Raw genomic sequence first — 14205 nt, 5'->3', positions numbered from 1 at the left:
TTGCTTTTTTTAATCTTCATCTGGGTTAATTCAGGCCAGTATTCTGTTCAAATCTGTCTTTTATCAGAGCTCTTGGCAGTTTGCTATCGTCAGGATGTCAATGCATCTGCGATAAAACAACTAAAAACCACCAAAGGCTGTTTCACACCAAGCACGGATTTTCAGCCGAGAGACGGCTTTTAATAGTCTTTCAGATTCAAGTCATTACGAAGGCGAGGTTGCTCTCAGTGCAGCTTTTACAGACCGTCACTGCTGAAGCTGTTAAGCAACATCCTCTCATCATGTTCATGTTATTGGCAGAGGGCAGCATTGACAAGCACAGATCCTGCAGCAGCAGCAGCAGTGCTGTGAGCAGAAACTCAGCCCTCTGCACATGGACTTATATTCAACATGCAAACTAAACTCTAATATCTTTGCATGCATACTGCCATGTTTTACAAAAAATATCTTTCCATACATACAAAAGATACCAATTTTATTCAAGCAAACTATAAATGAATTAATGATTTATTTTGTTGTTTACGTTAGACTCTACACACATTCTGCATCCTATTCATCACGCATTAAATGAGTGGATGACATTTAGCCCGCTATCCGTCATTCTGTCCCGTGTGATTAATCCCATGATAATTCAATGTGAACTGAAAGAGGTTTGTTTGTGTCTATCAACGCAGCCACTCTGCCAGCTCCGCTCTGTAATCATCCAGGCAGTACACGAGCGAGTCACGATCATCTCTCTGGCAGCATAAATCAAGAGCAGAGCTGTTGTGTGATTTACATAACTGATTTGGTGATATATCAAACTTTATAGAGTGTAACCTTAATTTGGAACAGACAAACTGACACAAACACACACACACAGAGTTGCCTTCAGGTACACCCTCCGCCGTATGAGGTACACGCCATAGCACCGAACCCATTTGATTACACTCACCCATTATTTTCTCACGCAAATTAAACCATAAACCAATCGCACATTTCACAGACAAATGCACACACAGACAGACATCGCACAAAACACACTCGTAGAGGCACACAAACGGGCTCGCAAAAACACACTCCGCAACTCCCATTTAGAGTAAATCATCCGTGGATGCCGAATGAGGGAGCAGAGGTAGAAAGTTTGAGTTACGGTGCTTGAGCGGCACAACGATCTCAGGTTCCGCCTGGCCACCGTTTCCCAGAAACTGCCGAGGACAGGCGACGGTGTAATATCTCCCCTTCACTGTATATCAACAAGCCAAACACCAACAAATTATCAGGCTCATATGTCCGGCGTGAATATACTACCTGCTCTACAGTAAGTTTTTCTGTCCTGCTGCGAGTAAAACAGACTCAAGTTTCCATTAGTTGTCATGGTGGCACCATCACTAACAGTTAGATCCCCGCTGAGAGTTGGCCTTTCTAAAAGCGTCCGTCCACCCCCAAGTACTGAAAGTCCAGTTACATGAAGCAGTCTGACAGGTGTCCCTGACAGATCGCGTGAAAAGGTTCAGCGGATAAAGCACCCCAACTTAGATGTCACTTTGGTTCCACATTTGACCTTCAAAGGTTAGAATGACCTCCAGTGGAGTTGCGGTGGGGACAGCGGGGAGAGACGCTCCCTCACTTCTTATTAGGAAAGGTCAGTTTGTCTCGCGGGAAAAAATACAAATAGCTGCAAATAAAATGACATCTTAAAAGGCTCAGTGTTCCTTCTGTGGTGTCAAGTGTGCTGTTAGCATTGCGACCACAGGCTCCGTCCTGTTTGACGGAATACAGATTTTCATTCCTGACCTTGGGATGGTAATCTGACAAAAGAAGGTCCACTCAGTGGCCGTTTCCAGACATTTTAATTGAGTCTCAGTCTTCATTAGCCGATGATGAAGATTGAAACACAACCTGCCTTCTTAAAGTGAGACAATGTGACTTTAGCAAGACGAAAGATCACATTGTTCCTCTTACAAATGGAAAGCTGCATTCATACGCTACATGTCCACCAGATCCAGCACGGACGCTAGGGATGCTGTTTTCCATGGCAGCCTGCTCATAATCTTTCTCTAAACAATCCACCAAAATCTATATCTGAAAACATTTTTAGGCGAGAAATAGGCTACGCTACTGCTGCATCTCATTACATTTTAGCACTATATCACCGTTTGGGATCCAATTCTAATTCCGAGTTGTGATTCAGTTTCCTATAGTACCCACATTCTCAGTAGGCGGACTGCGCTCCGAATCCAGACCAAAAGACAAATTACCCATAACAACATTTAAATACAACCTGACCTGGACAGCAAACTCACCAACAAACACTAACATCAGTGTGGGCAAGCTGGCATCGTCATTTACATCCACTAAAAGTGCTTGTTTTTGCCACGACAGGCTCTGATTGTTATTATAAGTGTCTGACAACATTATGGAAAGAGCCTCGCTCAAGGAGATGAAGTGTTGCCGGAAGACAACGGTGGAAGTACAGAAAGCGTAGCTTAGTGTTATCTAAAAGATTTTCAATGTCATGGCTGAATATTTAGATGGTTTCCACAATGTGGATGAAGTCTTTGAATTCGATTGCCGCCTGTATTTGTTTGAGCCAGAGTGTACGGATATTCAGATTTCACAACGAGACTTCTCCTTGAGCTGGACTCAATAACAAACAAAAGCAAATAGGTGAGGAAAGCATTCGTTTCTCTGTAGGGTCCTTTCCATAATGTTGTCAGACCCTTATAATAACAATCTGAGCCCTTTTAGTAGACGTAACGTCACATTGATGCTGCTCACTTGCCCTCGCAGCTGCCAGTTAAAGCGCTCTCCCTCAATACTGAACCAATTTCAATAATTGTTGTCTCCATTAGTCACTTAGACACATGAGAAAAAATAGGGTCCAGGTTGAAAAATACCAAAGTTATCCTTTAACAAAATTTCAATACAACCTGACGTGGACCGTGAGCGACACTTTCAACACCTCACCTCGTCATTTTTTTAGGCTAGTAGCTGTATTTAGCAAGCTTGTTGTCAGAGGTAGGTTGAAAAGGTGGAATGGCATCTTAAGAACTAGGCATGAAAAAAAAAGAGAAGTGAAAACCTGCACTTGAGGATCAGTAGACTAAGAAATACTTGTTCATTGTATCTGAGAGAAGCCTGAGACAGCTGGCCATTGTGAAGAGTGGTACAACAATGCCACAACAACACCAAACTGTCCTCAAAGTACACAAGTAAGAACCAAATTTTCGAATGCGTCGTAATCTCTCATGGCTTTTTACGGACCAAGTAGTGTACATCAGTAGAGGACATAATTATCTGACAGGCCAGTTCAGGATATCTTTTACCACTTAGGCTGAGAACAAATCTCCTCAAATCTACTGTGATGTACAGAGCTATTACAGGATGGAACTCTTTACCAAATCAAGTTACTAAAACAAATACCAGAGGCTCTTTCAAGGAAGCATTAAAAGAGTATCTAATGCAATTAACTGCATGAACGAACAGTTAATGATATTTCTGGCGTGCTGACATTTTATTCATTTTTGTTTGTTTTTGTATAAGTGGTGTCTTAAGGTTTGAAATATGTATATACCTCACTGCATGGAAATCATTTTTATGTAAGATAATGTAAGTACAGTGATTTTTGCATGAGATGTTTGAATGTATATAATATATAGAATTGTTCGTGATTTCTGTGTCGGACCCCAGGAAGACTAGCTGGCGTCATGGCGTCAGCTAATGGGGATCCTAATAAACTAAACTAAACTAAACAACAAAACTGAACCATCAGGAAAACTCAAATCAAGCTACCAGCAGAATAATTGTAAAATGAATTGGACAACATGACTGGTGCCTGGACATCACAACCTTTGTGCCACAGTTTAAGGACTTGATAACAAAATAAAAGTTAGTGCAGAAATATGTGTGTATGCGGTTCTGGAGTTTTTAGATCTTAATTATGAATCACAAGTGGACCTCTACGACTTGTATTGGAGTATTTCCTACCTGTGGGGAACTCTGAAGGCACTGCGATAGTGTCTCCGGCTACCAGCGAGGGCACTATCCACGTGTAGCCGTATCCAGTGATCCCGACAGAGTGGGCCACCTCGAAGATGGTGTTGGCCTCCTCTTTTGTGCAGTAGAGCAGAATGACGGGGCTCTGGAGCTTCTTCAGCTGGTTCTGGATCTTCGAATCTCCGTCGTCCACGGACATGTCGAGCAGCAAAACCTCCTCCAGTTCCCAGCCCACGAAGCTGTTCTCGATGGTGCTACGGACCTGGATGGGAGAGAGGGAGAAGAGGTTGATCAGGAGACAAAAGAGACTCTTTGTCATTGTAATTTGACATAGTTGCATGGTTACTTTTGCAAATATCGTATGAGGATTGATGAGGATGAAAATCCTCTAAATTGAGATTATCATAAAGGTTCAGAGGTCCAATCTGGGGTTCATACCAACCACTGAAAGCTTAGAAAACCTGTCTATAATATGCATCATACTGTATATTGAAATTCTATTTATATTGTGTGTGTATTATTACACGGCTTTGTTGAATACTCGATTCTGATTGGTCAATCAAGGCGTTCTACGGTCTGTTATTTCTTTATAGCAGACCGTTGCTATGTATAACAGACCGTTGCCATGGGCGCAGTTCTGATGTCGGACTCTGGCGGATAATTTTTGTGTCAAATTATTTCTTTCTTAAGTAAGTAGCCGTGTAATAATGTACAGCTAGCGGGTCATTGTTGTGAAATAAACCCCTTCAGGGCGATGCCGCTTCGCGTCGGGGTTTATTTCACAACAATGACCGGCTTGCTGTACATTATCCCCTTTATATATATGTATATTTTCTATTTATTTATACAGTAGATTTAAAGTAAAGTACAGGGCTGCAATAATTATTATCAGAGAAGCTAAATCATCTTCTGCTCTGTGTCGTCTTGCTTCTACATCCTGACTATTTGAGTGCTGTTACCTTGGTGACAAAGTCCTGGTAACCGGGGTAGTACGTGGTGACGATGGAGAAGATGTACCAGTCGTACTCCTCCATGATGTTCAGCATGACCGAAGCCTGCTGCTCGATGGAGGGGCCGAACTGAAAGAACATGGAGTCGTCATCCTGGAAATGATAAGAGACAAAAGAGGCAGAGTGTAAACGGTTACGTAACAATATTGGCCTGGACTTTAATTTAGCCGGCGTTACACTCAGAGGAGAACAGATACTACTTAAAGGACGGCGCTGGGTTTCGTAACATTATTGGTGGGAACATTAATTTAGCTGCCTTTATTCTCTCGCTCACAGAGGAGAGAGGCGAGAGAGGACACCGGTGGGCTTGTAATGATACCGGTCATGATTTTCATTAGTTGCCTTTATGACTCCTTTAATGAGTTTGTACACGGGGGTGGCTGGAGCAAATTCTGGCGACTCAAAAGCTGCTGTCCTTAATCTCATCGATCATTTTCATCAATTTGTTTTATTACAGCCGTGTTGGAGCAACGCAATTTCAATGTAACCTGCGAGGCGCTCGATATTAAGACAATGAATATACTTGAAGTGGCACACTCAGAGCTACTCAGGACACGCTGTACATAAAACATTCACTAACTAAGCCTCTTCCCTCGGAGAGGCTGAATCTAAATATGGGAGAATGTACAGCAATCTGAACAGCAGTACAGTCGGAGACAGACAGTCCAGTGAACATCGCTCACAGACTGATATCTGAGCCTCGCAACCGGTGTTGAAATGGAATATTGAGCCGGACAGAAGGAGAGGAGGAGGCGAGAAATGATAGTCTAGACGAGACTCTGCAGTTCTGCGACACATGAGCTCGTTATTGAACTCCTGCATGCACAATGCACAGTGGCGTGTTTACGTTCTTGTATATGCATGCTTCTAATTACATGAATGAGAGTGATTTTGTGATGCGTTTCGATCGTGGACAGTGTAAGTCAGTCGCAGCTGACAGCCAGGACAGGCAATACAGGCAGTGCAGGGTGTTGAAATCTCTCTGGCTCCTCAGGACTCTGCGCTTCACTCGACATCAAAGGCGAACCTGCCCCTCCCAGGGGACGCAAACGGGCTGATCCGTTACCTTGTTCCTGCATTAATGAGATCAGGGCTATGCCGTCGAGGTGGCATGTCGAGAGCTGCGACGCGCATGCGAAACACTTGCCGGGCGCTCTCGCAAACAATGCGCCGCATACGTGAGGTTGAAAACATGTCATTATCATCCCGTGCTGTTGGAAATATGAAAAAAGCAGAAGGCTGTGTTTCAAAAATCATGAAATAATGATGCACGCGCAGATGTTGTACTCCATACTTGGCAACCTTGAGAATTCAAAAATAGGGAGGATTTCGAAACCAAAGCCGGGGGTCCTCCCGCAGGAAGGAGTTTCAGAGACTTTGTTTCCTGCATTCTGGCGACTTTTAAAGAGGGAAAATAGCAAAAATAATAAGTACACTGCAACAACATTTTGATGTTAGGCCTGAAAACTTTTAATTTGACTTTTAATTCTAAGGAAAGAATACAGAATAACTCCCCCCCCTTTGCCGTGAACTAGCATAAATCTCTGGCCTTAACTAATATTCATCAGTTTTCAGTCATTCTTTCATTTCATTCACATATTTTTTTGCTTCTGCTTCAGTATTGGTGCCTTCAAATGAAACTCGTCAGCTTGTGTTTACAACATGGGAAGTCGTGTACACAATATGGTTGGCGTTCAAGTGGTTAAGTCGTGCGAACACCGCTGCTAAGCAACGGCAATATTAACGTCACTGTCGGCGTCTAGAAGCCACAGAGGCTAACAATATATCATGTTAGCAAGTGGGTAACATAATGCAGGAAATGTAAAGGTATAATGACAGAGGAGAAAGATGAGGCCGTTGGGAATATCAACCTTTTCCTCAGACATATCATAAAATTACGAAGAAAAACAATATACGACTAAAATTACGATATATTCACTTATAATGTACCAAAAATGAACTTCCATGGCCTCTGCCATTTCTGACAACTCATGAACTATGAGCTGTCAGAAACTTACGGGGTCGTGAATACCACAAGAAGGGGGCGTTCATATGGACTGTTCTCGTGAACACGGTAAACACAACTCCCTTTAAGACAAAAAGGCGACAACGGCCCCACTGCACTCTGAAACACATTATTTCCAATAGCTTACGCCACGCTATGACGACTTTTTGCTGCGTTGACCAAAGCCCAACTTTGGGGCGATACACGCTGTGATGTGCGCTGCCAGCGGCAAGCGCAGCTCAAACTGCGCTGTGTCGCGAGCAGCTCTCTTCTGCCAGGAAACGACATTTGGTGTAGCTGTATAGAGTGCTCCAGGGATGATGTATTTTTGTAGGCCAACCAGGAAGTTAGCATCGCCCTGGGTTCCCTCGGATTATTGCAGAATATAAGCTGTGTGGCAAACACACGTTTATGATACTTGCACGTTTTTGTTCAGCAAGATAATCTCCACAAATGAACACCACTTTTATGATATTTGAAGCGTAAATGGAATTCCCAGAAGTAAAAAGCTAATGTTAGGCTGTAGATGAACTACACCACGGTCGAATGAGCGCGAGTATACACAACGAGGCTGTAAAGGCTGACGAGTCTGAGTGATGACATTTAGTAGTCTCATTTAGCCACTTGTTGGCAACCGTCTTTTCTAAGACACATAAAAGCTTAAAAATTCACAAGTGGGATATTTATTGATGTATTTTATGTTGTAGAACAAAATGTTAAATTCTCTTAAGCTTGTGTTAACCACAGACCTTATTTCAGGCATCTAACTAAAAACCCATTAACTCACAGACGAGGGAACCTGAAGTGCTTAAATGCTCACTCATTTCCAGGTTTTAGGACTCATTCCTGTAGCACTCTATTGTTGTCCGGGAGGAAACAGTAAGGGCTTATACATGCTGTACAGTGCCAGAAACATGTTGTGATAACGAATATGGAAAAAAAGTGTGAAGATTTGTCATAAATCGGGAGAAATACAGGAGAATTGTGACCCCAGGAGGGAAACCGGGAGAGGGCAATGATAAAAACGTGAGTCTCCCGGGAAAATCCGGAGGGTTGGCAAGTATTTTGTCCTCAGCTAACTTGCATTTGTTCCTCAACTTCCTATCTCCTCTCTGCCTTCTTCTTTTTCCTCTCACCCTCCATCCATCTCTATCCATCTCTTCTCGCGCTCTGCCGTCCCATTTATACCAGTGGAATTACTGCCAGGGCACAGTTATAATTGAATTTCCAGATTCGTGCACTCCCGCTCCCCCCTTTATCCTCCATGCAGCACCCCACCACCCTGTCCTCCCCCCCACCCCTACCCATTTCCTCTGGCTTCCTCTCCCTATCTCCCTCTTCTTAAGAGCAGTATTAATGTACTGTCCAACGCACTCATTCAGAGTGCCAGAGGTCTGCAGAATCTTCATTAGAGAAAAATACATGCTAAAAGAAGAGCGAGACAGAAGCAGAGAGAGAAGGAAAGATACGGTGGTAAAAAAAAAAGAGAAATCTCTAGTGGGAACCGGTTGAATGATAAGAAACCTTGGGTAAAATGAAGTGCTGCAAAACACCTCTCTTCATTTACAGCAACAATAATTAGGGTCTGGCCGCGTTATCACCTCTGTTGGCACAGGGTGATCGATTAGTGAGTATTAAAATTCCCAGAGGGGGTGGCGAGGCCAGCGAGTCAGTCAGCCAGGCGCAGGGAAGCCAGCCAGCGAGGCTTTGAAACGCGCCTCCCGAGCCGGTCGCTGTCTTCTCTGTGGATCCACGGCTGACGTCAGCGCTGGCTACTGTACACAGACAACAATACACTACAGCACACAATACGGCAGGATGAATGGCCGGTGGAGACACAGGGGAGAGATGGAGAGAGATACGGCGAGAGATAAAACCGTAGAGGAGGTGATCAGATAAGAGAGAAGAGAGAGAAACTAAAAGGGGAAAGAAAGGAATTAAGCAAGCGAGAATAAAAAAAAAGATAGAGATGTACAAAAAAAGCAGCGAGGACGGAGATGAGAGTTGAAGCCTCCAGAGGGTCGAAGGCAGAGGACAGTGTGGTGACAATAGGATGAATGGAGAGGAAGAGGGGCAGGCTGGCAGACGGCTGTGATCCTGTATATGGAGCGAGTGAGCAGTGAAGGGGCAGGAAGCCAGGAGCCGGTGAAGGTGTGTGTGTGTGTGTGTGTGTGTGTGTGTGTGTCAGGCAGGCAGCCAGCCATTTAGGCAGGAGGAGGCTAAGCCTGAGTTGTTCAACCACAGAGGACCGCTGCTGTCAGAGAGAGGAAGAAGAGAGACGGGACACATGTGTGCCCTCCTCTATGGGAAGTGTGTGTGTGTGTGTGTGTGTGTGTGTGTGTGTGTGTGTGTTGGGGGGTGGGGTGGAAAGAGACATATCTATGTGTGTTTCATTGTGTGCGCGTGTGTGTGTGTGTGTGTGTGTGTGTGTGTGTGTGTGTCACTCTGTATCAACTCATATGTGTATGTTTGTGCCTCTAATTTTTGCTAATTCGTGTAGGTTTGGCCTCAGTAGGGCTCTCTGTTACATTAGTGTGTGTTTCTTCATGTGTGTGTGTGTGTGTGTGTGTGTGTGTGTGTGTAGTCCATGGTTGACATGCCTTGCTCTGCCCCAGAGCCTCCAAACGAGTGCATTCACACACACTCCTGGAGCAGTTATTTGGCTTGGAGGTGGAGAGAGAGTCAATAACTCAGGTATTTCAATTACACACACAGGGGCACATCAGTGACTGCAAAAGAAATAGACCCACTTCCAATCTTACTGTGGAATATGCACACACAAACACACTAACACACACACACACACGCATACACAAATTGCAATGGCTTTAAACACTGACAGCCTCACACACATTCGTATGCAGGCACACAAGCACAGCTGCGTTCAAAAGCCACCCTCAAATAGAAGGGCGCACTCGAACGCACACAATACAAAACACAGAATGACAAATCACGACTGCAATCACGGACTAATACTGGGGTGTCGCTTTGGACACACACAAGCGCTCATACACACTTCACACACACACACACACAGACGTAACAGCACGATAAAACAGCACGACTCACACAGCTACACTGCTAAGTGTATAGTACACTGATCACATAAAGCAAATAAACGGGTACATGGGACATGGGAAGACGCTTTGCACTTACATTCTTACAGAGTTCAAATGTAACCACAGGAAGCACTAAAATATAATGAGTGTTTAATGTGTTAAATTAATTACTAGAGCTCCTCACGGGTCTGGAAACTATATTATATGAATGCAGAGTCTGTAGGCAACAGGACAAGATTTTGGTATTGGAAGCAAAGTGTTCTGGTTTCTGTTGGTAGTCCGAGTAGTATTGACCAATCACGTTTGAGCAGTCTTTGCAGGTAAACAGTCGATGTGGAGAGCAAAAGAGGCGGAACACATTGGCCGAAATACAATCTCAAGTCAAGTCAAGTCATTTAATTTGTATAGCCCAAAAATCATAAATTTGCCTCATCGGGCTTTACAATCTGTACAGGATACGACATCTCCTGTCCTTTACAGTGCAACCCTCTCATCGGATAAGGAAGAGCAACAGAGGAGGGATCTCCCCTTCCAACCCACCAGCTATCGTCTGACGATGATTTAGCTTTTCCTTGGTTTAAAATTAGCTTGTAAGCTGGCTACTCGTGAATCCATACGATCATAGACGTCGTCTCTCTCAGCTCCAACTTCAGTCACGCATCTCAAGTTGCTAATCAAATCAAACAATGAGCAGCACATGGAAGAGGAAGTCTTATCCCCGGATATCCGCCGGCTACACCAGTCAGTCAATGGTCTGTGATTATCACGCATAAACCCCACTTCAACCTATTCCCCTCTACAGCAGCTCTCGGTCCCTCCCCGGTCCTCTTCCCACCCACCTACCCAGGAGTTCCATTCACACACATGCATACCAAGATAGGAAAAAGAAGAAGGGAGAACAAAACAAGACAAAAAAAAAAAATAATATTACTAAAATAGAATAATTAAATAAAATAACTCTAAAGTAAGGAGAAATAAAATTTAGATAACCTGGATCTCTGTTTTTGAAATACTAATTCACGCATGTCGGGTTCATTTAAGTCCGTCTCAAATCTGGTATAACTTTTTGAACCTGTGAAGACCTCTAATAAATACTTCTTTTATTTAAAGTGGGATAAGTAAGGGATAATGTACAGCAAGACGGCCGTGGTTTATTTCACAACAATGACCCGCTAGCTGTACATTATCCCGCTTATTACACAGCTACTTACTTAAGAAATCAATAATTTGACATAAAAACGGTCCTCCAGAGTCTGACATCAGAACTGCGCCCATAGCAACAGTCTGTTACGCATAGCAACGGTCTGCTATAAAGAAATTACAGACCGTAGAACGCCGTGATTGACCAATCAGAATCGAGTATTCAACAAAGCTGTGTAATAATACACAATAAAAAAAACAAAGAGGCAAATCCTCAACTTCTGTGTCGTGATATTTTAAGATAACCACTTGGGCCAGAGTGTATTACACCTTACATGATTACCTATCCTGAAATACTGACAGAAGAACGACCACAGATAATGTGGAATACATCCTAATTAAACACTATCTTAACAACAATATTGATTTCAAGGCATTTTTAATAAACCATATTCTTCTTTGTGAGGAAGTAGCAACGAGGCGAAGACAGACAGAAACTGTGTGAGAGGAAGAGAGACAAAGACGGAGATAGAAAAGGTAGAGCAAGCCAGAGAGAGATGATGATGATGGTGTCTGTTGCTGGGAGGTTTTTGGCAATGCATATTTCTATCCTGCCTATAAAGGCTCCTTTGAACTTGAGTTGGGGGTTGCTATTGACTGCTGCTGCACTGCCTGATGGAAAGAGAGAGAGTCGGAGAGAGAGAGAGAGAGAGAGAGAGAGAGAAAGGGATGAAAAAAGAGAGCTGGAGTGGGAGGTGAGGCAGGAGGAAAGGGAGGGGGAGAACAGCTGGCCTTCACTTGAATATAGTGAATTTAAAAAGACAGTGGGCAGGAGATATAAACTCAGCACAGCCACAGGCATTCACACACATACACACACACACACACACACACACACACACACACACACACGCTCAAGCGCATTCATTTCAGATAAAGCCTGTGAGTGCAAGCCGCCATCGCCACGTGCACCGAAATTACGTATTGATGACAAGCCCTCCTCTCTGCTCCCCCGTCATTCCTCTCTGTCCCTCGCTTCACACACACACACACACACACACACACTTATCATCTCTACCTCAATTAAACCTCCCCTCACTCCCCGCGTCTCTTTTTTCCCTCTGCTTCGCTCTTCTCGTGCCTCATCATCACATTTCTTATCATGGGAGCCTACTTATCTTTAATCAAACACATACGAGCTTAATTAGCTCGCACATTTGTCAGACCATCATCTAATTAACAGTGACCTTATTTTAAGTACTTTTTGAACCTTAATTAAAGAAAAAACAGGTCTTCATTAGAGTATTTGACTAATTTTGCCTCGACATGATTTTGATTGCAATGTGGCTCCAGCCGCCGTCCTCCTTCCAGGGCTTTAAACGATGAAGAGAAACAAACAAATCTGAAAAAAGAAACTGGAGGGGACAAATTAAACTGGGAGATGGTGTTGTGTTTTCACATCTTGACACAATCAGACAGTGTCTGAATGGAAGTTAGTACCACTTAACACTCAGACACACACGGGCACAGACACGCGAATGCACAGATCGTTTCTCTCTGGCCCATTTCTGCTCTAAGTTTAGCAGACGACCCACCGAGGGGCCTCTGCAGTCTGATGCTTTTCCTGCTGCTGCTCTTGTTTGTCCCCTGGTCCTTGTAGAATGGTAATAGTTCTCTCTGCGAGTGTGTGCGTCTGGGAGTGTGTCTCCTAGAGTTAGGCTAAGGAGGCTAAATAGGGTGGCTGGAGGGAATGGCTTTTATATCTGTGTGTTTGTCTCTGGCGATGTATGGCTGAGGCGAAGGGAAAAATAATAAGGTGGAAAGTGAGTGACTACTTTTTGTAGGACATTATAGATACGCAGTGACATAGACTGGCAAAGCAGATATGCTCTGCATTTTAAAATGGATTTGTATTTATACAGCGCTTTTCCAGTCTTCCAACCACTCAATGCGAATTACACTACATCAGCATTCACCCATTCACACACACATTCATACACTGATGGCAGAGGCTGCTAAGGTGCCAACTTTGCCCATCAGGATCTAATCTAAATACTCATTCACACACCGATGGCTATGCCTTCGGGAGCAATTTGGGGTTAAGTGTCTTGCTCAAGAACACATCGACATGTGACCCAGGGCAGTTGGGGATCGAACCACCGACCTTCCAATTGGTGAATGACCTGCCTTGGGTATAAAATACAGAACGAAATGAGTCGTTCATGGATGGTTCACTAGTCATGGGTGAACGCCTCCTCCTCCTCCCCCCTGTTCATTTACAAATCACCTACTGGCTCTTGTTTTAAAATAAATCAGTCGGAAAAACAACAAAATCAATAGTGGTCGACAAGAAATCAATGACCTGTTTAAAAATCTGCCACCGTTATCATTGTAAGCTGTTGTGTGAGAACAGAAAGCTTGACAGGCATAGAGGGAGTACCTACTAAGGGTGGCTGGGCTGGTCAAGTACTTGGTCTCCCTCATACCTCGCACAGACAAAACGTAGACCGGCTCATACAGGTTACAGGCTGGACCAGTCAGTAAATCCAGAGGATAACGTGACTTGCGGTGTCTCCAAACTCTCACACCATTAAAAATACTTATTTTAGATCAGGCATCACCAAAAGGTGGACAGCGGTCCGGACCCGGACCAAGTGACGGTTCTATCCAGATCCATGACCAGTTTCTGATAAATTCATGAGAATAAATAATAATTCTCACGGAGAGTTGTTTTTTTTTCTAACGGTTGTAGTTATAGTCCGCGGGCAACGCTAATCCAGTTTAAACGGCAATAACTTTAGCAAATCAAATCAATTACTGCAATTACAGTTTGCTGGAGAGAACAACAGGATAAGAGAGATGAGAGTGATGACAACAGGAAGTACCTGACATGCTACTTTGTGGCTACTAATTACAGTTATCTAACTTAAAACTCTGTACGTTTTTGTATATTTTGCTCACGTTGCTATTGTTTTTATTGTATATATTATGTGTGTCTAGATTTTCCATTTGT

At 43.7% G+C, this 14205-nt stretch overlaps 1 protein-coding gene across 3 annotated transcripts in view; it reads right to left on the bottom strand.

Moving 5' to 3' along the window:
• Positions 1-14205, bottom strand: part of LOC119501642 (glutamate receptor ionotropic, NMDA 2B-like) — a 161175-nt gene that overhangs the window by 62028 nt on the left and 84942 nt on the right. For all 3 annotated transcript variants that reach the window (XM_037792128.1, XM_037792127.1, XM_037792129.1), the window contains 2 exons: positions 4938-5081; positions 3970-4240 (listed from right to left, as the gene is read on the bottom strand). In XM_037792128.1, coding sequence (XP_037648056.1) covers positions 3970-4240; positions 4938-5081 — 415 coding nt within the window. The remainder of the gene's footprint in view (positions 1-3969; positions 4241-4937; positions 5082-14205) is intronic.

Source organism: Sebastes umbrosus, chromosome 14, assembly GCF_015220745.1.
Source record: "Sebastes umbrosus isolate fSebUmb1 chromosome 14, fSebUmb1.pri, whole genome shotgun sequence".
NCBI lineage: Eukaryota > Metazoa > Chordata > Actinopteri > Perciformes > Sebastidae > Sebastes > Sebastes umbrosus.
This window is presented reverse-complemented; position numbering and strand designations above follow the sequence as displayed.